This window comes from Delphinapterus leucas, chromosome 11 (assembly GCF_059928025.1).
Source record: "Delphinapterus leucas isolate spDelLeu-1000000601 "Yukka" chromosome 11, BTC_Dleu_Yukka2, whole genome shotgun sequence".
Lineage (NCBI taxonomy): Eukaryota > Metazoa > Chordata > Mammalia > Artiodactyla > Monodontidae > Delphinapterus > Delphinapterus leucas.
In genome coordinates, this window is record NC_143139.1 from 56,090,251 (window position 1) to 56,115,265 (window position 25,015).

General features: G+C 33.5%; 1 protein-coding gene across 9 annotated transcripts in view; it reads left to right on the forward strand.

The window, feature by feature from the left end:
• The window catches only part of CNOT2 (CCR4-NOT transcription complex subunit 2), a 111,305-nt gene that overhangs the window by 68,285 nt on the left and 18,005 nt on the right, over positions 1-25,015 (forward strand). For 6 of the 9 annotated variants that reach the window (XM_089921009.1, XM_089921008.1, XM_089921005.1 and 3 more), the window contains 5 exons: positions 9,111-9,177; positions 19,045-19,110; positions 20,098-20,245; positions 20,996-21,178; positions 23,444-23,523. In XM_089921009.1, coding sequence (XP_089777135.1) covers positions 9,111-9,177; positions 19,045-19,110; positions 20,098-20,245; positions 20,996-21,178; positions 23,444-23,523 — 544 coding nt within the window. The remainder of the gene's footprint in view (positions 1-9,110; positions 9,178-19,044; positions 19,111-20,097; positions 20,246-20,995; positions 21,179-23,443; positions 23,524-25,015) is intronic. The other 3 variants (XM_089921013.1, XM_089921012.1, XM_022571547.2) reach the window with 3 other exon arrangements.

The following is a 25,015-nucleotide window of genomic DNA, read 5'->3' on the forward strand; positions in this document are numbered from 1 at the left end:
AGAAAGTTTGCACCAATTTTTACTCTCATCAGCACTCTCTGTGCCCTTGAGAATACCAGCTTTTAAGTTTTTACAGATAGACAAAAGAAACTTACTGTTTTAATGTGCAGTAAAACATTGCTTAATTTACACACACACACAGGGCAATATGTCTTTTCCGTGTAGATGACCTTTTTTTTTTTTTGATTCAATCCCTTAATTTATGTGAGAATCAATTATATTATTTATAAATAGCAAACAAATAACACATACCTCAGGATCATTTAATGAACAATTTTACATGTAACCTAAACCATTATATACTGTATATGCTAATACAATATATAATATATTGCATACATCTAATAATGTGGGCATATATATTTATAAGAATTTTTAATATACTTAATTTCAACTTAGTAATTAGTATAATTATTATCATCTGTTTTTCCCCTCTTTTTTTAACATCTTTATTGGAGTATAATTGCTTTACAATGGTGTGTTAGTTTCTGCTTTATAACAAAGTGAATCAGTTATACATATACATATGTTCCCATATCTCTTCCCTCTTGCATCTCCCTCCGTCCCACCCTCCCAGGCGGTCACAAAGCACCGAGCTGATCTCCCTGTGCTATGCGGCTGCTTCCCACTAGCTATCTACCTTACGTTTGGTAGTGTATATATGTCCATGCAACTCTCTCGCTTTGTCACAGTTTACCCTTCCCCGTCCCCATATCCTCAAGTCCATTCTCTAGTAGGTCTGTGTCTTTATTCCTGTCTTACCCCTAGGTTCTTCATGACATTTTTTTTTCTTAAATTCCATATATATGTGTTAGCATACGGTATTTGTCTTTCTCTTTCTGACTTACTTCACTCTGTATGACAGACTCTAGGTCCATACACCTCATTACAAATAGCTCAATTTCGTTTCTTTTTATGGCTGAGTAATATTCCATTGCATATATGCATTTTTATTTCTTCCTTTGTGGATTACTGTTTTTGTGCCATTTTCTGTTTCTCTATTGAGCTGATGTCTTGTTTATTTGTTTGTGTTTTCCATATATTAAGGTTAATAACCTCTTGTCATAAGTAGTTTTTCAGTTTTTTGCTTTTAGGTTTTTTTAATATAAAATTATTTATCATTTTTATTGAATTTGACTTATCAGTTTTGTGTGGGTTTTTTGGTTTTAATGTTTTCAGTTTTTGAGATCATACCTAGGAAGACTTTCCCCACCTACTTTCTTCTAGCATTTTTGTGCTTAATTCTACACATATAACTTACATTCATTAGAAGTGTGTTTTGGATTAAGGTGTGAATTTTGTGGTGCCAGATTACCCTCCTCGTGCCACCCCCCCCACCCCCATAAGGTTATCTGGTATCCAGTTGTCCCAACACTTTTTTTATAGTTTAGATCACAGGTTAGAAGACTTTTCCATAAAGAACCAGATAGTAAATATTTTAGACTTTGTGGGCCAAGAGGCTAAATAAAGAATAATATGTAGGTACTTATATAACCATTTAAAATGTGAAAAATCATTCTTAATTTATGCACCCTACAAATATAAGCAGTGTGCTGGATTTGGCCTGCATTCAGTAAATTGCCCGCCCCTGAGTTAGACCATTCATTTATGGCTAATTGGAATTCTCCCTTATATATATACTAATGTCTGATTTTTTTGGCCTGTTTCTTAACTCTTGTTCTGTATATCATATTGATTCTTTGGAAGAACTACAACATAGTTGAATAGCTGTAGCTTTATAGGCAATTTTCACATCTTAGTCAGGTAAGGTCTTTCACATCCTTTACAAAAATGTTTTTGACTGTTGGACATTTATACTGATGTTTACCTTCTTTCAGAAGAGTATGTCTCTCTTCTGTTTCTGTTCTTTATGCCGTTTAAGAAGTAGGGTTTTATGGTTGCCGTTTTCATTACATTTTTCTAATTGGTTTTTACTGATATATGAAATAGTTTGTATGTGTATATATTTATTTTATAACTACCTTACAAAACTCTTTTTATTAGTTTTTGTTGATTGGGAGTATGGGCTCTGGACATTCTATTTTATGAGTTTATATCTCAGTCACATGGTTTACTAGCTGTGTCCTTGGGCAGGTTACTCAGTCTCTGTATGTCTCAGTTTTCTCATCTATAAAATAAGAAAAATAGTACATGTCTAATGGGTGGTGGTTTTAAGGACTGAATGATAACTGTATGCAAAACTTATAGAAGACCAAATAGTAAATATTAAATGTTGCTACTATAATGAATAATAATAACATTATGCCATGGATTCTTTTGGTTCTTTTAGTAGTTATGTATATCATCTGCAGATAATGATTATTTTGTGCTTTATAAGGCTTTTAAAGAGAAAAAATTTAAACATAATAAAATGACTGGGATAATTTTGTATTCTTTTCCTTCCTGGCAACAGTGAGAAAATTATTTTAAATTGTAACTTATGATAAAGGAAAACTGGCCAGTAGTTGAGTGAATCTTTAAGCCAACTATCAAAAAAAAAAACCCCAAAAGCAAAAAGACCCCCAAAACCTAACCAATTCCTAATTTACCCTAACCATAGAGCATAAAACGTAATTGTTTCTTCATCATATGCATGGTTATAGAAGTATTTGGTAAACTGTTCTTTATAAGATTGTGTGGATTAAATTGCTAAGTATTTCTTTAGAGCTACTTCATTTCAAGAGCTACTTATTTCAAGAGATGCCTGTACATGTATGTGTCTTTCAAAAGAATGCTGAATTTGCTGTTTTTGAGGTATAAAAGTAATATAAATTACAGATATATTACTTAAATGTTTTCACAAGATTAAGTAAATCGTAGGCAGATGTGGGCTTGATTCCTCCCTTTCCCTTTTCCTTTTTTGAATCTTAGCGCTGTCATTTATTAGCTCTGTGGCTTTGGGAAAGTTATATGACCTCTTCTGTGCCTTGGTTTCCTTATCTATACGTAAAGCTTGGATACTGATAGTTCGTGTATCATGTAATTGTGTGATTTTTAATTATTTGTTTTTAATTATAATCTTTTTTTGGAGACTTATAGAAAATGAAAAACATTCATATAAGGCACAATAGACAACTCTTTGGGAGCGGTATAATCTAAGCAATTTTAGGGTTTTCTTAAAAACTATATCTGTATTTTGATTGCTAACGTATTTTCTAGTCTTTTGAGTCTTTGTTGCACTCATTTGATGATTCTTAAGCATAATCATTTTAGACACACAAACTTGTGGGAACCTCTTTTCCCTTGTTTTAGTATGTGCTATAAAGACATGAAATGTAGCACCTATCCTTACTTTAAAAAAAAAAAAACTCATGAAACTGATTAGAGTAGACTACTTCCTTGTTTTGACAAATGGCAACCATTTTCAACTCGTACCTAACTTTCATACTTGTGTTAGCCTACAGCAATTATGGCAACTAGGATTTCTCTCAGGCCAATTTATAATAAATATTTTGTTAAAATCTAGTATAAAATAAGGATACCTTCTATCACCATTATTGTTGTCATCCTCATGATTAGTATTTAACTACATAGAAAGTCATCCTGGCTGACTCTCTGGCTCATTGAATTTGTTTCTGTCTCAGGACCTTGCGCTTAGTTTTTTCAGATCTTCACATGGTATTCTCTCTCACTACATCCAGGTATCTGTTAATCTATCTTACCCGAGAAGCCTTTCTGATCACTCTTTTCCTAAGTAGCTTGTATATACTATCAGTACTACTACTACTATATCCTAACTTCTTTCTTGCATTTTAACAGTTACAGCAGCTATCTCTTCCTGAAGTATGTATTTATTAATTATTTATTCTCCTGTGAACTACACTAGAATTTAAGTTTAACAAAGGCAAGGACCTTGCCTCTCTAGTTCACTGCTGTGTTCTTAGAACTTATTATAAGGTGTAGGAGATAGTGGACTCTTACTGAGTCTTTTTGTTAGAGAAAGGGAAGGAAATGAATCGATGTTGAAAATAACAAAATTAATATTATTTGCAGGTACAATTGTTTACCTAAAAAACTCAAAAATAACCTTTAAAACTTTTAATTTGAATGTATATAAGTATGTCAAAATTTTATATGGCAACAATAACCTAATAGAGTTAAATGTAAATAAATCAGACTTTAAAGAAATTAGAATTAAATGTCAAACGATTTGAAGGCAGTGTTCTAAAAAAATTCATTGCCATTTAAATAATCTTCAAACTCTGTATTTTAAAGATAAAAAGGGAGTTTTTATAAACTCCTATTTATAAAGGGAGTTAAAATGATATACTTAAAAGATACAACAAATTTTGATACATCTACAAAAATAATTAGAAAATTTTTCATCTAGTAATAACAATCATAAAAAATCATAGTCAGAAAATACCATTTTATTCCTCTCATACTAGCAAAGAGGGTTTTTGTTGTTGTTGGTTGGTTTTTTGGTTTTTGTTTTTAAGTGGAAGAGTAGCCATTATCTGTGAGGGAACATTGAAGTAACTGCTGTGGAAGCATAATTAATACAAACTTTGTAGAAAACAGTTTAGCAATGCATATTAAGAGCCTTTAATATACCTTTAAATTTGTGCTTTGGCTCTAACCTAAGATTCACACAATATAATATAGAGATCTTCGTTGCCATACTTTCTTTAGTATGTTCTGAATGTTAAATGTTCTATAGGAATTAATTACATTGACTATTTCAACATATATTACACTTTCTGAAAATGTTATTTTTGAAAACTTAATGTTTTAATCAAAATTACTTGAAATATCTGGTAAACTCATAATTTGTTACTGATTTCTGATTCATAAGCTACCAGGTCCTATGACTTACTATTTTGTTTTTCTGCCTGTTTCCTCTCTTGTCCCTTTCTTCTTTTGGTCTTTTTAATATATTATCTTCTAATAGTCTTTCTTTTTGTTTACTAGATTTCATTCTGACTTCAGTGGTTTCTTATTTTTTTTAACCATACTGTTTTTAATTTTTAAATGTTTTTCAGATTCTGTCTAGATTTAAAACTTTCTTTGTTTTTTTTTTCTGTTTGTAGATATGATATAGTCAAAATCATATTTCTTTGTTGTTTTCATCCTGGAATAAATAACAGAATGCTAGGAATTATATTATCACCATACCTTTAAGTATATTGTACAATGAATTTTTAAGGAACACTTAAAAACTTATATATTTCATTTTTAAATTGCTTTTGTGGTCAGGGAATTTTTATTTAATAAAACTTTGTTGCATTTTGAAGTCATTTTTTATGTAGAAAATTATTTCTTGACCATACTGATTTTAATGTTTCTTGAAATAGGTTTTGTGATTGAAGGTACATTTTATTGGAGGGAATAATTGCAAGAGGTGATCACAATTGGGAACCATGAGGGGGACAGAATAATTAACACTTCTTTCCTGTAATGGATTGCTGGAAGGAGCCAGATTGGCCTATTATTAAGTTTTTCAAATATACATTTTGTAAAACAAAATAATTTTAGAGTTTTTTTGGTCATGGATTTCAGAATTATATCTAGTAACAGTGGAAATATTTTAGAAGTACAGTTTCTAACTTGTTGATTTCCTTGATATTCTGTATATTAAGCAAAAGGATAAAGGAGCTCTTTGTTGAGTCAGGAAAATAACTTGTATTACATTACTGTTTCTTCTAGTTGCTTTATTGTTATTTGAATGAAGTGTTGTATTATAGACTGTTTGAGAAATGAGGAAGAATGTAGTTGTTATAACGGTTTTAGACTGGGAACACAGTAACCTGCTTATTGGTTTCAGCATTCTACTGATTGTGTGACATTTAATCTTTTTCTACTATTTTCCCCCTCTGAGAACACAAGTTCTGCTCCTTATTTTATCTAGAATTCATTTGATAAACTTCTTTCTTTAGCTTCTTAAGCAAAAATGAATATAAAATTAGGGTACTATTCAATAAATTCCCCTAAGGCTGCCCCTCTGATTGCTATTGATGAGAGTCCTGCATTGGGAGGAAGATTAGATTACTAGCAGCAGCTGCTACCATTTATTGAACACTTAATATGTGTATTTCTTATCTAATTTAATCTTCACTTCAACTCTATAAGGTAGGTAGTGTTATTTCCATCTTACAGGAAGGAAACAGAGGCTCGGCTCTCCCATAGGTAAGAGGCAGAATCAGGATTCAAACCTAGATTTTTTTTCTGACTCAAAGCCGGGCTCTTTCCACTTATGCTTATATTCCCTACTCTAATATATCTCTTGATCTAAAGTTCTATATTTTTCTAAGAAATTTACCTGTATACAATTAACTTTAAGCAGGTAAAAAATTATATAAATTTTCTATCGTCTGTTAATTGTAGTTATTTCTGTGCCAGAGTACATTTCTTGTGTATTTTCTTTGCGCTTGTAAATAGCATTTCTACCCCATAATCCTTCATTTGTATGTTAAATCCATTTTAAAATCCATTTTTAGCACTGATATATTTCATGAATCATGCTTTCAGAGTTTAAAAATATATACTGCTAGGATTGATTTTATAAGAAATTATATATTTGCATTTTGACACATTTTGAAGCAGTCATTTTAACATTGGTTTGTATAGCTGATCAATGCTTATTTTACTTGGATGGTTTGAAGGTTATAAACCATTAAACAAACTGCTTTCATGTTTCTGTAAAGCATTGTTTACTAACCTTCATGTACTCACACATAGAGAGAATGATAATATTTAATATGTCATACTGGTAATTGGGTCACCCTGCTGCTCTTCGACTCAAATATTTGGCCCAGGAAACCATTCCCCCTTTACCTTCATGTTGTGTCATCTTCTCTACTTTATCTCCCAGTGCTGAGAGGAGTGATATGTTGGCATACCAGAACTCACTTGTGGATGTATAACCTTTGTGAGAAAGTAGACTATAAAATGTCTGTTCTTTGGAGTTATGTGCTCATTAAACATACACATTTCTGGGAAAAATAAAATTTTTAGTGGTCCGTTCTAGAATGTTCACATTATGGATCATTCTAAGTCATGGATTCATGCTGGCCAGCATCTTTTATGTGAAGCCTTTGGAAACTATACTCCTTTACTTTTGTTCATAGCTTATAATGATAACAGAAAATTATGATTGTTAAGGGATTTTATTATAAACATTTTACTTTCTGTCACCAACTAAAGCTTCATTGTATGTTACATATGTTCTTTGATCTTGTTCTTGCAATTTAGAAATGAACCTTTAATGTGCTTAAAATATTTGCGGTTATGTGGTAATAGTAATGATAATTGTACCTAACAAAATAACTTGGTCAGGCATAAAATGCGTATTCTTTCAGTTTAACTGTTTATATTGTATACCCTCCAGATTTCAGAAGGAATATTTATAAGGTTTGATGCTTTTTTAGAAAATTTGTTACTATATTTAAATACTGCTGTGTTTAGTAACTTAGCCCAACCCCAGAAGAGTCTGGTGTATGTCATTAGTTTAAAGCTACTGTTGTATAAAAACTTCTGTGAATTTCAGAATAATTAAAACAATTTAGAATTTTGACATGAAAATAGCATGAAATGTGTATTGTATAAACCTCTACTGTTTAAATATTTTTCCCCCTGGCTTTCCTACTGCAGTCAATGTCAGCCCAGTTCTTCACTGGAAACCAGAGAGGCCTCTGATAGTTCCCTGTCTGGTGATTCTCCACCCATCTCTTTTCCCCTATATCTCAACCATTTCAATAGGACTCCTTCATAGTCGCAGTTCTCCTGTTCTAGCTTAGTATCTTACCATTTCCATCCAGTTTTGCGGTTGGAATTATCTTCCCAAAGCACAGTTTGATCATGTCACTTCTTGGCTTAAAATTATTTTTTCTCTTTATCACCGTAGTTAGAGCCGGCTTTGCATAACATTTAAGAAGACCTTTTGCATCTGGTCCCATCACTCTCTTATTTCCCATTCTTCTATTCCCCAGTGTGCGTAGGGTAGACTTTATCTCCCTTCCCTAATTACCCTTTGTTCAGTCACTGACGTTTCTTATTTTGTTTGTATTCTAATCATGTCACTAACTTTTATCGCACTCACTGCATAGTCTCACACTGGAAGACCCCTCATCTGTACCCACATCAGATGTTACCATTCTACAAAGTATTCCTGTTACCTCACCCTTTTTTAGAAATATCTTCCTCCAGTGATACTTTATACTTCCTTAAGAGCACTTACCACACTGTGCCTTGGAACGTAATTAGTTGTGTAATTCATTCTGTCCTTCCACTAGATTATAACCCTTTTGATGACGTAGCTCATCTTATTTAATTACGGTGTTTTGATGGTTGCTTAATATAAGACAGGGAATACACAGACATGCACTTACACGTACACATTTTCATTTACTCAGTTTAAGTATCTAGTTTTTTATAGCACTGCCACATGCAGTGCTAGTCTCTATGAAGAAGTAAAAAATGAATATAACATGGCTTCAAAGAATTTTTATTCTAGGAAAAAAAGATGATGCAAAAACTTGAAAGGCATTGTACACAAGTGCCATGAATGTACATGCAGTGTACATTATATACCATGTCTATACATATTTGTAAGTATTTTGGGTTTGTCCTTTGGTATTGTGTCACCTCTCCACGTACCTGGTTGTGTGTATGTTTGTTAGAGTTTTCTACCCATTTGATATACATTTCTATATAAAAATCAGTAACTATTACAAAATACAAAACTTTTTTATTTAGGTAATTTTATTTTCAACTTTAATAAACTGAATTTAGAATTTAGCTTAATATATTATTTAAGAATCAAGTAATTTTACTTAAATTTAGACTTTTTGAAATACTGTCTTCATGTATTTGTTAGCCTAGTTTGCTTTTTTTTAAAGTGAGGTAATGATGCTGTCATAGTTTCATTTAGAGTAACTGGGGAAAAAAAACTTTGTAGCGATCAAAAATTAATTTTATTTGCATAGTTTGATGTCATGCAATTGTGATACGCTCTTAAGTAACATGGAATTTATTATGCAATGTTTTTGTTTTTCTGAAGATTGGGAAATATGGATTTGATTCTCACATGATATGTTGTACAGATTTGTAAAGTGTCAGTGCAATGTTCTGTGTACTTTCTTTATGCTCTAATGTAATTAATTTGTTTCTAGATGCTGGCATCACCATCTACATCAGGTCAGCTGTCTCAGTTTGGGGCAAGTTTATACGGGCAACAAAGTAAGAATTTTGTATTTATTCTGGGATACTTTATTTAAAGAAAAAAAATACCTACCAAATAAAGAATAATGCTGCCCTTGTGGGTTTATTCTAGGGTTTAAAAGGAAAGGTATTTAATTTTCAGTTTTTCTTATTTTACTTAGCGAAAAACCTCATTATTTCAGACCTTTCTAATTCAAGATTATTTGGATACAGGGTAGACCAAAATTTATTTCTTCATCTTTTGTATGTGTATGTTCCTTTGCAGTATTTTTGAAGAAGATTTGCTAAACAAATTAAAAATAGACATTCTCTATGTTTTCAGTTGGAGGAAGTTAAAGGTTTTTTGACTGGTCAGTTAAGTAGGTTGTTTTGTTTGTGTTTTTTGGTCTTATTATTAATGTAAGCCCATTACCTAGCAGTTTGTGAAATGTTCTCTTTGTTTAGCAAATACTTCTTTTACTTTGGCTCAGTCTGGGTATACAATCTCTGTTTTTGACTAACAGTTCAAAGCTTTTTCCATATACAAGATTTTATTTCTTTTATGTGTTGTAATACTTTTGTAGCTCTCAGCACAGTGCCTGGCGCATAGTAAGCGCTCAATAAATGTTAACTATTATTATGACATAATTTTTATAAAACTAAATTATAAAATTTTCCTTTTTTAAATTAATTTTCCAAACTTTTATATATTAATAAGATTTGTCATATATTTTAATGTCAGAGGCTGCTGATCTCTCATCTCTGTAGTGGGAGGGGAGTGCTAAAAGGGATGTAAATTCCCATCAAAGATTACAGCATAATAGGGTAACTGAAGCAGACAATCTGATGACCAAATAATTTAACCACCTTCAAATAAAAATCAGTTATGTGATTTGGAACTCTTTCCCAGTATAATAAAAGGCAAAGTTTTGATAGATATAAGAGTAGTTTGTCATACCACTTTACCCTTCAATTTTATTTTGAAATTTAGTAATAGGAAAAAACTTATTTTGTTAGACAAATATAGTTTCCATCTATTTTTTTTCTCTCTACCTCTTGTGGCATTCTTTTTGCTATGAAACACAATTTTGTTAGTACAGAATTAGTAAGGAAAATTATTAATTACAGATACTAGCTTTTCCTCTAGTTAAGTAGAAAGCATTTTTAAGCCTTTTATTACACAAAAAAGATGTTGCTTATTTATCAGCAAATGTTCATTCTAGTTATTGAGGGAATATTATTAGCTAGCAGTTTGTTTCGTTTGGACTGTTTTTGTTTGAAGCCTACTACTTTCACCTTTCTGGTAACCCTTACGTTCGAAATATCTAGTTAAATTTTAAAGCTACCCTTTATTTCTATGCAAAGAACTGACATTCCTTTCTTTTTAAAGCCCACAATTTATCACAGCAGAAAGTAGATAGTGGAATAGAGAAAAGTTACATTTGAGAAGCCAAGGTTATTTAATGAAGGAGAATGGTAATTATTTTACAATATAATGAGCTATATCGACTTTGAAAATCTGATCTAATTTTTTTAACCTACAAATGTGAAGTTATAATTGGGCTAAGTTATAGAATGGATTAGGTTTGGAATATAATTATTTCATTGGTAAGGTAGACATTTATTGACTTAATTTGTGTACATGATTGTGCTGATGGTTAAGGATATACAAAGATTAATAAATGAAGAAAGTTATTTTCATTAGGAAAAGTATTTTAAGGTACTTAGTAATTTAAAAAGAAGTTACATATGACAAATATTTCCTGTTGGAGTTTAGTAATTTAAAAAGAAGTTACATGTGACAGATATTTCCTGTTGGAGTTTAGTATAATAAATGGCTTTATTATTGTAGCATTGATGAACCAGCATTTTCAATTCATGGCTCACTCTTTTAACTGACATTGTAGGTATTAACTTATTTTAAAAAATGAGCCTTAGATCAACTGAAACTGAAATGTCTCAAGTCAGGGTACAATTATTCCTTTCTAGTGCACAGATCTAGAAGCTACAACTAGTAAAATAAAATAAAACAGAGCCTGAATTCCTAGTCACTGTCTGTTAGGATAGAACTGACAGGGCCAGATAAGTCTCTCAGCTGGTAAGTAGTTTGAACACACACCTCAGAGAGGAGAACACCAGCTACCATGTAGGACTTGAGGGTCAGGGCTTCGGTAGTATAAGTAAGTCAGAAAGATAAAACTTGAGGGGCTGACCTTATTTAATAAAGGATGGGGAGATAGAATAAGTAGGTGGGAATAGATTCATGATGTTATTCTTATGGCAGCTAACTTTAATTGTGCATTAGGCTTGATATTACAAAGTTCTTTTGCCCCCCAAGTGTATTGAGTACCACCATTAACTCTGTATTCAGACTGGCAAAGTTCAGTAGGAATTTGAGCCATTAAAATGGAGGTTTACTATCTGTTTTGTGTTCTTGATGATTAGAGAGATTAGAGGTGGAGAAGGAAGAGTGCCCTCTCCAAAACTGAGACTCACTGAGTTTAAAACAAGGGAAGGAATTCCTCTTGGAATGGATACCGAGCTGCTTAAAGCGACTTTTCGCCAGATTTGGGTGGAAGTGATTGTATAGTACACAAGGGTACCCAGAAAATGCTGGATTAGGAGCTTGTGTGATCATGGGTTCTAGTACAGTATAGTTATATGTAACTTTTCATCAACGGTTTATGTGACTACTGTGCATCAAGTGGTAACTGTAGAAGCTGGTGAATGGAATCTTGTATTCAAGTTGCATGATACTCTCTACTTGTTCTCTACTTTTGCGTAAGATTTCAAGTACACTGTCTAGCTTTAAAGTCCCCTGGACTCCCTGAAGCGGTGTACTAGATGAGAATGAACAGGGAGCCAGGAATTAATTTCCCTGGATAGTCAATGCATTGAAATTAAGTGGTAGCATCGTTGGTGTGACTTTTTCTTTCTTACCAACAGGATTTAGGGCCTTGGAGGATTTGAGAAAAAGCAGTACTTCTTTTTTTTTTGGGCGGTACACGGGCCTCTCACTGTTGTGGTCCCGCCGCGGAGCACAGGCCCCGGACGTGCAGGCTCAGCGGCCATGGCCCACGGGCCCAGCCGCTCCGCGGCACGTGGGATCCTCCCAGACCGGGGGGCACAAACCCGTGTCCCCTGCATCGGCAGGCGGACTCTCAACCACTGCGCCACCAGGGAAGCCCAAAGGAGTACTTCTTATATGCCTATAATCTAGCCACATAGGTTAGCTAGCTGTCTGAATGAATCCATTATATACATTTGTATCTGAATTCTCGGAGGACCCAGACCACTAGCTGGGAAAGGAAATAGACTTCTCTTTCTGGGATCCGGACTCCTGGCTTAAAAGCAGTGGCATAGCCTTATGCTTTCAACAACATCCCTTTGGCCTCCTATTTTAAGAATACATATATGAAAGCTACTTGTTTTGTGGAGAACCAGAGCACAGGTGGAATGGTTCAGAAATAATGCTGTTGACAGTATAGTTAGGCATGTGACACATTTTGGTAGCTTTCAGGAAATAGGATCATTTAACAGATACTTGAATTAATAATGAATGCCCTGGGAGTTCTTGCTCTCTAGAAGCATTTTATAGTTGGGGAGGTCAAGACATATTTATATGCAGAGTGTTAAATACCATAGGTTAAAAGGTATCATGTTGAATGATATGGACAGACTTGCGGATTGGAGAGAAAAGCACAGTAAGCTACAGTGGTACGGGAAAGGTTCAAAAAGGAGGTAGGAATTGAGTTTAACAGATATTTTTGAGTGCCTACCATATATATTGCATCATGCTAGAGACTGCAGATGTGTTGTAGAAGAGAGCATTCTCTTTTATGCCATCTCTGTACAGTGTATATATGCCTTCGGTGTTGCTGTGTTTATTTATTGCACGTCTTCATTGCCTTTGTATCCTCAATACTCTGTACATGATAGGCACTCACTAAATGTTTGTTGAATGCATGATGAACAAGATATGGTCCTTATATATAATCTAGTAGGATAAATACACAAGTTATTTTTCCTACAAAATAGAGGAAGAAGTACAGAGTTTTCTGGGTACTTGAAAGGTAGGAGTAATCACATACCTTAAATGATCAGGACAGGATTTACAGATGAGGTCATGTTTAACATTGTCCTTGAAGAGACTATGAGTAAGGTTGTTTTAGTAGTGGGAACAAAATCTGCAGCATGGGATAAATTTTTGAGTGGTTTGCTTTATCAAGACAAGGGAAATCTATTAGGCTGTTACATTGGTTTCAGTCAAGAAGTACAAATCTTCACAATTTTATGGAATCTATCTCAAGATATTTGCTGCTTTTCAAGTTCAAGAACACAGCTATAACATACTCTTTTTCCCCAGAAAACACCTATTTATAGGTGAAAACCATTATTACTTCATTAGACTATCTCATTTTATCTTACCTTTAGGACCACCTGTTGATTTTCTTTCCATAGGCATGTTTCATCCCCCCACCCAACCCTCACTCCCCAAAAGCTAATAGTTATTCAGTATTTTCTATGTGTCAGGTGCTATGTTAAGTACTTGATATAAATATAAACCCATTTAATCTTCACAACAACCCGATTAAAGGTTAAGGGACTTGCCTAGGGAGTAAGTAGTAGAGCCAGGATTGCCTTACTTTGTACGTTTTACTATGTGAACATGAGTTGAGAACAGCAGTTTCTTTGAAACCTAGATGCTACGTATTACTTACTGAATGTCATGACCCTAGAAAGCAGTTTGCACACAGTAGAAACTGCATATGTTAAATCCACAGATTCCAAGAGTCTGCTGACTAAGGCATTATGATAGGATTTATTGTGTTATTTATCTAGTACCTACCATGAGTGAAGAATTATTCCAGGATTGAAGAGTATGGCAAATAACAATGTTCCTGCTTTCATGGAGCTTATATTTTAATGAAGGAAGACAGAGAATAAGCATGCAAATAAATTTATTTACTTAGTAAATAAATAATATTCTGATAATAAGCACTATAAAAAATTGTCAGGTTAATGGATGAGTGGATGGGATCAATAGTTTTCGAGCAGACAAAGAGGCTGTCTCTGAGGCAGTAGTATTTGAATGGAAACCAGTCTGTTGAGAAGTGGAAGCCCTTGGAAAGATCTGGGGAAGAACTTTTCAGGTACAAGCAAATGCAAATGGTCTTACTCATGAGAATGTAAGAATGAACTTCATGTGTTAAAGGATGAATGAGAGGGCCAGTATAATGAACAAAGAAAGTGAAAGGTTAATGGGTAGCAGGTGTCAGGTCATGGAGTCTTGTAAAGATTTGGTAAAGCATTTGGATTTATTCTAAGTTTAATGGGAAGGATTTTAAGATACAGTTTCATTTTTAAAAGATCACCTTGCTGTGTAGAAAATGGACTGAGTGGAGGAGGGACAAGTGACAAGAAAAAGAGAAAGACAATTAGTGCAGTAGTCCAGGCAGGAAAGTAGGGTGGCTTTGGACTAGTGCTAGAGGTGTTGAGAAATGGTTAGATTTGGGATATTTTGGACATAGAGCTAATATGAGTTGGGGATGTGGGATATGAAAGCAAGAGAGGGATCAAGGATGATCTCTAAGGTTAGAGACCTGCATTACTTTGAAAGGGTGCTGCTAATGTATCATGCAAACTTAGGTTAAGGAGGAGGAGTGCAAAGTATATGTAGGAGATTCACACAGCTGTTCCACAGATGGAGTGCCACCTGCTGTAAAGATCCAGCCAGATGTTTGGGACTCCCGGCTGGTTCTAACACAGCAGCAACTTCTCATAGTTGAGGATTTTGAAGCCAGGTTAGCTCCATCCATGCTTGTCTCATACATCCTTACTACCCAGAAGGTAAGCCCACTCTTCCTCCAGGCATGTTACTTGTCCTCATTTTCATATATCTTGCAGTTTTCTCAGACCAAACTGGTGTGACATCTTTATTCCCCTGATTCCTCATCACCACCAGCAAATGCCTGGCTAGGTCTCTTTCATTATTCAGTTCATGTACAGTATTGTCTAGGAAACATGTTCTGATCCCAGATTCATTCTGCTTTCATGTCTGAGCGTTGCCCCACATATACACCAAGTACAGTGTACATGTACTGCATGTAAACACCTTGATCATAGCAGTTTGTTTTTTGGTTTTTTTTTTGTTTGTTTTCTTTTTTAAATAGTCTTGTATATCTCTGTAGAACAAGAGGAGGGAAAGTATTCTAGGTTGGGAGAAGGATATGAGTAAAGATACCGGGGCATATTTTGGGGAGGGGACTAGGGAAATTACAAAGAAGATTGTCAGTCAAGTATGTGGTATCTAAAAAGAGTTTGTATCGGGGTGAGTAAAGTATTAAAATTGATTAGAAGAGTATTATGTCAGTTATATCTCAATAAAGCTGGGAAAAATAAAGATTAGAAGAATCTTTTGGGTCTTGACAGAGCATTTTAAAGACTACACTGTGATTGGATTTAATTTTAGAACAGTGATTCTCAACCCTGACTGCCCTTCTAGAAACACCTAAAGAGTTTAAAAAATCCCACTGCCCATGAATTTCCCAGACCCTGACTAAGTCACAGTTTCTGGGTGTGGGACCCAGATATTAAAGTTTTCCACGTGATGTGAAGGTTAGCAACTACTGCAAGAAGCGGAAAGTGTGATTGGTTGAAAAAAGGTATTGAAATTAGAGTCAAGAAATTGGATCATGGTTTTTTTTGTTTGTTTGTTTTTGTGTGTGTGTGTGGTTTTTTGCTTTGTATTTTTTGTTTTTGGGGTTTTTTTGCTGCATCAGCAGCATGCAGGATCTTAGTTCCCTGACCAGGGATCAATCCCATGCCGCCTGCAGTGGAAGCGCAGAGTCTTAACCACTGGACCACCAGGGAAGTCCCTGGATCATGGTTTTTATTCTTCATTTTTTGTGATCTTGGGCAAATCACTTAATGCCTGATGTTAGTTCATCTATAATTAAGTTGAAATGATCTTCATCTGTAACTTGGTTGGATGCTCTCTGGAGACTTTTCTGTCTCTAAAATACTTTGATTTTAATGAAGGAAATTGTATAATGAAATAGTGTTACAGGGAAGATTAACCAGCTAGGTTCAGAACAAGTTGGAGGTAAGAAGACATGGGGACAGGTTGGAGATAAGAAAATGGTTGCCCTTTATGTGTGGGCAAGACAGTGAGTTTAGGGAAGGTAGCTGCTTTGGGAATGGAATGGGGGATACTTCAAGCCCTCTTGCATCAATTAAAAATTGTCTCCCTTCTCCTTAAAAATTTCAGGAGACTTCATTTAAGTATGAGTATTCAAGGATTTTGTTGCTGGTATTTTTTTTCTTATAGCTTGTATTATTATTAATATTGTTAATCTTTAGCAAAAGATTGAATAAAGCATGGCATATCATGCCATAACTATTTAAGGAATGTGCTGTTAATCAGTTTGTGCAATGGAAGTAATTCATGGAAACATTTCTCAGGTCATTCTTTTGGATTTCTGAAAAATGATCAATAAAGAATTCAATTCATTCTTTGTTTAGCACCCTGCCAAATAGGAAATAGGAATCTACTTAGAATATGTTCATGTATTCCTTCTAATATGGTATTATCCTTTATTATCACTTTGTCAAATAGAAAGGAAACTTTGCTTCAAAACTGTAACCTTTTAAACTGCCTTATAACTGTTTTTTTTGATCATTCTTTTATTCCTTGTCTATAAAAAGGGGATAAATACCTTCTCTATAATATTTTATAAGGAGATGAAGTAGCATAGTGCTTCACATATTTCTCAGGTGCTTGATAAAATTTAATTCTGCTGCCCTTCCAGTGCACAAGCTCAGGCATACATATTTATGTTTTTCTACTTGTAGTTATTTTGTGTCATTTTTTTAAGCTAATTTTTTTATTCCCCCTCTTCCCCCTTTCAGCTTACATGTCTTCTTCTTGGTATAACATTTTAGATAATTTTCTATCATGTTTCTAATTATACTAGTAAAAGTAAAATTTTCCCTCCCTTGACCGTACCCAGTTGTAATAGTTTGACTCAAGCAACTCAAATTTAATGACCATGTATTTTTGTTTCCTAGAAATAAATCTTTCTCTGTTCCTACTCAGTGGTATTAATTCTATATGTTTTAAAGGAATTCAGTTTTTAAATTAAATTTAAAATAACTCAATTATGAAGTATACAAGGGTTGATGATCCAGTTTGAAATTGATGCATTCCTCTCTTCTCTTTTGATTTTTTTTTTTCCTACCCACCAGGTTCAATAAAATGCAACTCAGAGCTTTTGAATTTATTAGCTGTTTTTATGAATCAAGTGTTTTTTAAAGGAAAAATAAAAGTAAATGCTAATCTTTGAGTTCTTTATTTCATATTGTCTTCCTCTACTCTCCTTACTATAAATTAAGTGTGCCAATCCTTAATTGACTAAATATATTACCTTACGCATTCTTGTTTCCTTCTCCAAAATTTTTTTTGCTGATGTTCAGATAATCTCCAGTCTCTAAAATATTTCTGAAGTTATGTATTTTCATAATACAGCATAGAATAATAAGTATATGAAGGGTTGAAGTAAACAAATCTCATGAGTCTTTAGAAGGGCTTATTGAAGAGCCAAAGGGTGCAATTTTTTGGAACATGTATGTTTATAATGTTGAAGGTGTAGAGAGTGAATGGGAAGGCAAAGTAAATGTGGAGGAAAAGAAAACTTGACAGGTATAGAGAAGAAGAGAAAGAAAATGGAGGGAAGAGATAAGAGATGTTGGTTTAGAAAAAGTTTGAGGTAAACATATTCAGAAAAAGAAAGCAAGAGAAAAAAAAAGAATAGATAAAAGGTGTTACAAGTCAGTAGGTACTCACAAGGGTGCTCATTTAGTGTTTTGTTGGGCTCCCATAGGGCTGCCATTAAGAACACTAGGAGTCTTGGTTCTTTGTGTCACCTTGGAGAAGTCAGTTAACTTATCTGAGGCTCAGGCATCTGTAAAATGTGAACATTGGATTAGGTTTCTTGGTTGTCAGTAACTGTGAGAAACATTCCTATGGGAAATTTGCAGCTATAGCTGACTTTAGAACAGCATATTTAGGGAAAAGGATGTAAGCTCCCTGAGGGTAGGAGCTTTTTCTATCTTATTCACTGTTGTATCCCCAGCAGCTAACACAGTGCTTGATGCATGGTAGGCACACAATAAATGTTTGTTGAGTAAGTGATGTGAAAAGTGTCATGTTGGTGGTTCATTACGGGAGCATCTAGAGGGCCTAGAGGAGAACTAGTGTGCTTGAGAAAAGGAAAAGACTGGTATCTTCTGAAGAAATCTTACATAGGCTGGTTTTTAATCTCTTGTTCTTCCTTATCTTGTCCCAAATTCAGAGAAGGTGGCTGTAGGTAGCGCTATACTCGTGGTCACAAAACTTGTAGTGACCAGACATACATATAATGACTAAACCAACATATGATCTAGATCAGTTCCCTTTGTGTGACTTAAAGAAATGCAGAACCAAGCTCAGGTCTTCATGGTATATGAGTACACATAGAATATAACAGCTATATTGAGTTGGATTTATTGGCTTTGTTCAGTTGAGAAGCAGTTAGGCTGCAAGCTGAGTACTGAAGCTGGCAGATTCCAGTGAAATCTTTGTGATTCACTGGTATCCCTAGGTTACAAAGCGTTACTGTTACAAACAGGTAACTGTTATGCAAAAAGATAAATTTGCAGAGATATTTTAAGGAAAATATTCAGAACATAATATATATATTCCAATTTTTGGAAGTCATAGTTTCAGAATATTCAGGTCTTTGAAATTCTTGGACCTAAAACTAGACCAAAAAGTAGGGAGGGAGTAACTTTAAATCCCTATCGCTAAAAGTCCTCTACTTATTCACTAACTCTCATTCTATCTTACCACTTTTATTTAACCTCCAGTTCAGAATGTTTGGTTGACTGATGTGCCATTCCACAACAGACTAGTAACAGAAGGCACCAAAATGTGTGAGTAAGGAAGATGGAGGCGAGGAGGCATATTGACATCCATAGGCAGGTGTGATGACAAAATAAGTGATAGCTGAACAACCTTGCTTTGAGGGATAAAAGGGGGAAAAAACATCCAGAACATTAAATATCCACAATAATTATTCTGAATCATTAACAAAATAATAATTTATATTTCATATTAACACAAGGCAGGAAACAATAAGTTTATCCCAGATGGTTAATTTTTCTTTTTAATGTTTTGTTTCTGAATGGTAAACTCTTCAGTAGGTTTTGAAAAATACACATATTGGAACACATCCATTCCCACATCTGGCTCCAGAACTAGACAAATAAAGGTCATTCATTGTACTTTGAAATCTTTTAAAATGTTATATATTCTTGTCTCTTATAGCTATATCAGGTTGAGTTTTTAACAGTTGCTGACATTTTATGTTGGGTTTGTAAAAAATTGTAATGTTGAGAAGTATGTATGTGTAAATAGTAATAAAGAGACTTTTTCTTAAATGCATTTGAAAAGGATCATATAAAAATTAAAGCTCCTTCAGCAAAGTGGGGATTAAATGTCTGCGTACCTCAGTTATGATTTAAAACATAAAAACACACAAGATTGCAAATTTCTTAAAGGCATATTTGTACAAAATGTTTTTATTCTGAAACATAAGTCATCTAATTTGTTATAGTCATTGGTAGACAGTTTATTGTAAAATAGAAATATGCAAAGAAGATAGAAATATGAAAGCAAAGAAGAAATATGAAAGATAGAATAATGGAAGCAATATGAAAATTCATAATATTAAATTTCAGACATACATTTTTGTTAAAATCAGAGTCCATTTGGAGTGAAATGAATATTTCCATTTAAAATTTGCATATTATATTAACGTTAGGTCAGTTTTTAATGTTTTAAATTACCAACTCCAGAAGATGGATAACAATTTCATTCCTGATGGCAATGAATTTCCTTCTTCTGAATTTTTTTAATAGGTGCACTAGGCCTTCCAATGAGGGGGATGAGCAACAATACCCCTCAGTTAAATCGCAGCTTATCACAAGGCACTCAGTTACCGAGCCACGTCACGCCAACAACAGGGGTACCAACAATGTCACTTCACACGCCTCCATCTCCAAGCAGGTATTTATTGATGGACCAGAATTTTTCTCAAAATGTATCTTTGTAGATTAAGCAAGCTTTTTAGTTTTTTAATAAGGTAACTAATTATTTGATTTTCTGGTTCAGTGCCTTTCACTGAGGAAAAGAAAGTTGATACCCTATGCTCATTTTATTTCATTGCAAATTGATAAGTATAGTGTAAGATGCTTTTATCTTGCAGCTAGGGTATTGGTTATTAGCTGGGATGGGTATCAAGGATTAATCACCACCTGGGGGGCTTTTTTCAAAAGCATGCTCTCCTCCTCAAAGGAGGACGTGCAATTTCAGATCACTCCTCAGATAATTCTGTTTATTGCTCCCTCACCACACATCCATTGCTCTAGTGAGAATAAAACAAAACAGATTTACAAAAATGGTGCATATTAGTTTGAAGAAGCTAGAATGACATACATTTGGAATGAAATTATTCTGAATATATATGTGAAATACATTTGTATTTTATGTCATAGTCACACCAATAGTTCTCTCATCTTCGATATCACCATATATTCTTCTGTGATTTGCCCTTTCTTGTTGGTTTGTTTACTTTGGCTTTTCAAAGAGCTTTTTTTTCTTTTCAAATGACCAGACAAAAGAGTTAAATGAATAAAAATTAGCAATGCAATTTGAAAGTATATTTGAGATTCTAGGATTAGGCCAATTGATTATTTACAGAGAATTTTAATGAGTGATTGTAGAGAGCTTATTTAGTATAATGGACTTCTTTTTCAGGGGTATTTTGCCTATGAATCCTAGGAATATGATGAACCACTCCCAGGTTGGTCAGGGCATTGGAATTCCTAGCAGGACAAATAGCATGAGCAGTTCAGGGTTAGGTAGCCCCAACAGAAGCTCGCCAAGCATAATATGTATGCCAAAGCAGCAGCCTTCTCGACAGCCTTTTACTGTGAACAGGTAAGATGTTTATTGATACTGTGTATTAATTGTTCTTTCTGGGTATTTTCAAATTTGCCTTTTCATATTCAACGTTCTGTTCTTGAGTCTTGGCTTCTGTTTCATAAGTGTGTTTCATCATATATTTTGACCAAAGCTTCTCTTTCTGTTACATATCACAACTTTAACCTCCCAAACTAAAGACATGTTCTTTTGAAAATCAGTTTGCTTTTTTGTTACTGTTGTTAGAAAAGGATTGTTCTTAGGTTGCCAACCGGCAAATTTTTGTTGATATGTCCTTCCTCTATTAAATGAGGCTGGTCACCTGTGTGGTAAGAGCTTCATACCTATGAATAGGACTGGAGACATATTTGACTATTACTGCCTTGCTTCATTTATGCTTTGGTTAAGTTGCTTTTCAACTGAATTTCAGTTTTGTTCTTTGGAGACTTAATGACAAAGACTTTTTGAAGACTACATCTGTAGTATTTGAAAATAGTGTCATGTCCTGGGATTTAAAAAGATGAATTTGCGCTTTTCACTCCTTTTTGCACTGGTCATTGCATATACTGCTATGCAAATAATAGTTAACAATATGAAAAACAGTTACCCATTTTGTTAGGATTTTAAAGCTATTCAGGTAATTTATATGAGAGTTATGTCTACAATAGGGCTTTCTTTACTGTAAAAAAAAAGCATTTTAGTTTAATTGTTCATTTTTTTTAATGGGGAATATGGGGAGAAAGGATGTTGCTATCATCAAAGCCATTTAATTCACTTTCTTTTATCTAATACTCGTAAATTCTGAATTAAAATAGGTTATTAGCACATTTCCTTTTTAATCTTCATCCCATAACCTCCAATTCTTACTTTTATTTAGACTTATGAGTACTTCTTTTATAATTTGACTGCTCTTTTAATTTTTACAGAAGTTATTTTTGTAAAGGGTTATCAAAATTCTCATCTCCTTGACGTTTCCTAATGATGTAATACTTCTTGGGCTTTAACACATCTTTCTGCATTCTTGTAGTATCGTTCATTGAATGTATGTTTAAATTTTTTGCCTTTCCATATTTTTTCACATTCTAGTTTTTAAAAAATACTTTGCTTATAAATTGTCAATGAAGTATGGGTCTCTAAAGCCCTGCTTATTATTATTGATAAGTTGTATGTATTATGGAATGTTTTCATCTCTTACTACTTATTCGGTGTTTGAGGATACCTATATCATCAGCAGTTCTAACATGCTATTAAACAGAAGTTTCTGTTGACTTTTCTGCTCTTCTCTAGAGTGTTTCACCAACTGCATTATTTTATGAAAATATTGTTTGGCCATAGTTAGTTTTATAAATCTAGGCAAAAAATTAAAAACCCAGTCATCTTCAAATAGTTTAACCTTACTCATAACAGTAATACACTGTCTTTTATCAGATTATTTGATGTGAAAGTTGCATACTTTCATTTTAGAATTTGCATTAACGATTCTTGTTGACATGCTTAATTACTCTGGCCCTTGCTTTAAATTCAGCCTTATTTTTTGTTTGTTTGTTTTCCCGTGTTTAGGCTTGTGCAAAAAAGGGAAGCTGTGGTAACTATTTACCAAGTACCTTACTTTAGAATTAAGAGCACTATGGAGAGATTTTTATTTTTAAGTAGCTAAAAGATAAACTAGATGATGTGTTTTAGAACACTGAATTCAGTTAAAGAAAAGCACCATTTAATTCACGTCAGCTGAACATTTACTGAGTGCCTTTTGTAGCCTCCTGAATGCTAAGGGCAGGAGATGCAAAGAAGTATATGACATGAACCCTGTCCATGAGGAGTTTATGTTCTAGTTGGGAAAGACAGACTGTATGAAAGATCTTTTATGAAAAGTAATAATAGCACATTTTACCAGTAGTGGAAGAAAAACAGGTATTCAGGAACAGTAGTCTTAAACTAAATTGCCTGTTTTTGAGGTTTATTACTTCTTCCATTATATCCAGTAAGTTGGCTCTCCAAGTATACAAAACTATACCCTTAATCTCTATTTTCCTCAAGGCGTATATAAATTCTTTGCTTTTTGTTTTTTAATTCATCTGTTTAAGATGTTTTGGTTCTCAGTTGTTCATGAAAGGACTTTAGGGAAGCTTTAAGTAACAATAAAGATTCAACTCAAAAAAAATTAGTATTTGTTTTTAAACATGTTGTTTTATATGAGGAGATCAAAAGTAAACACTTTTGTTTTTCTTCATCTGAAAGTTAGTGTTCTTACTGTATATCTAAAATTATTTTCTATGTACCCAGTATGTCTGGATTTGGAATGAACAGGAATCAGGCATTTGGAATGAATAACTCCTTATCAAGTAACATTTTTAATGGAACAGGTAAGCTTATTCTGGAGCCAGTACCCTATAAAAATACGATAGATCTTGAAATATAAAGCAATTCAACATACTAGTCAAAATATTAAAGGAATTTTTGTGTTAAGATGATAGAACTTAATATAGGGAGAATTTGACAGGAAATAGGATTTAATTCAGTGAACAGTTGAAAGATAGTTAAATATATTTTTTTCACTTGGCATGTTAATAGCACAGTGTTATAACGTCAGATTTATTTCCTTAACATCTGGAGAAAGCGTAAACATTTACTTAGTCTGTACTTGTGCCTCAGAATCTTTTTTGCTTCAAGAGTTTTTCCTATCTCAGTCCTGTCACTACAGTCTAAACTAGGTTGAGTGGTATGGCATTCTGGCTATAGAGACCCAGATTGAAGAAACCTTTAAAATTATATGGAGCACTTACAATTTTTTCTTAATAGTTTTAATAATACTAATTTTGGCATTTAACTCTTAACAAATTTTTAATCCAGTTTTATGTGTAAAATTCAGAGTTTAATTACATGGAAAACCAATTCTGATTTTGACAGTAAAGAATTCTTGCAGCCTGTTGGTTTATTTCTTTCATCAGCTGCTTCAGACAGAAGAGAACAGGAGGCTTTGTTGCTATTCTGCTTCAGGTTTCACCTTCTTCCACCCTTGCCTCCAAACCCTTTCCTGAAAAGGAAATAGAGGATGTTTTATGGTCATAGGAGCAAAGATGAATATGATTGTTGAGAAATACACGTGAAGGAAGTGGAAGGTGAAAGAATGATCAATGAAATGGGGCGTACGTGAAAGCACGAGAAGATTTAGTAATTGAAATGACATTTCTGGCTATCGGCTTTTAATTTTTCAGTGTTATTGTATGTATAGTAGCATAGATTGACCAAGTGAGACTTTAAAATGTCAAATTTTAGCCTTTAAAGTTTTGCGTTCTAATGGGAAATACCCTATTTCATTGTTCCTCAAATGCAGATTTTTTTCATATTTTAATATCTCTGAAATTAGGCTGCATATCATAGTTTAATTAGCGAGGTTTTTTCCCCCTAAATGAACCATAAAGTAACAGTGTGTCTCACAGTGCCATCTTATATTCTGAATTATGGTTTATACACTTCTGTAAATTCTAGAATTATTTTTAAGTCATTTTTAACTAAGTATATTTTACACTAGGAAAATTGTTTCCAAGTCTTAACCCTAAAAATAAAAATTTGTGAGTTAATACTATTTTTAGGTTAAAATTATTCTCAAATAACATATGGTAGTTTTAAACTCCATCTTAGAGGACCTGAAGAAGTGTGTTAAAAGTTAATACTTATTGAAAGTTTTTAGTTAATTTGTAATCAAGTAATTCAAGAGATTGCTTTTTAAATTAAAGCACTATATAAATTGTTAATGTCTATTGTTGCCCTTTTATATAGTAATATCTTTTTAAAATTCAGAATTCATGAACTGCAATTTCTTTAAAAACAATGGGTATGAATGATTTTATCTTT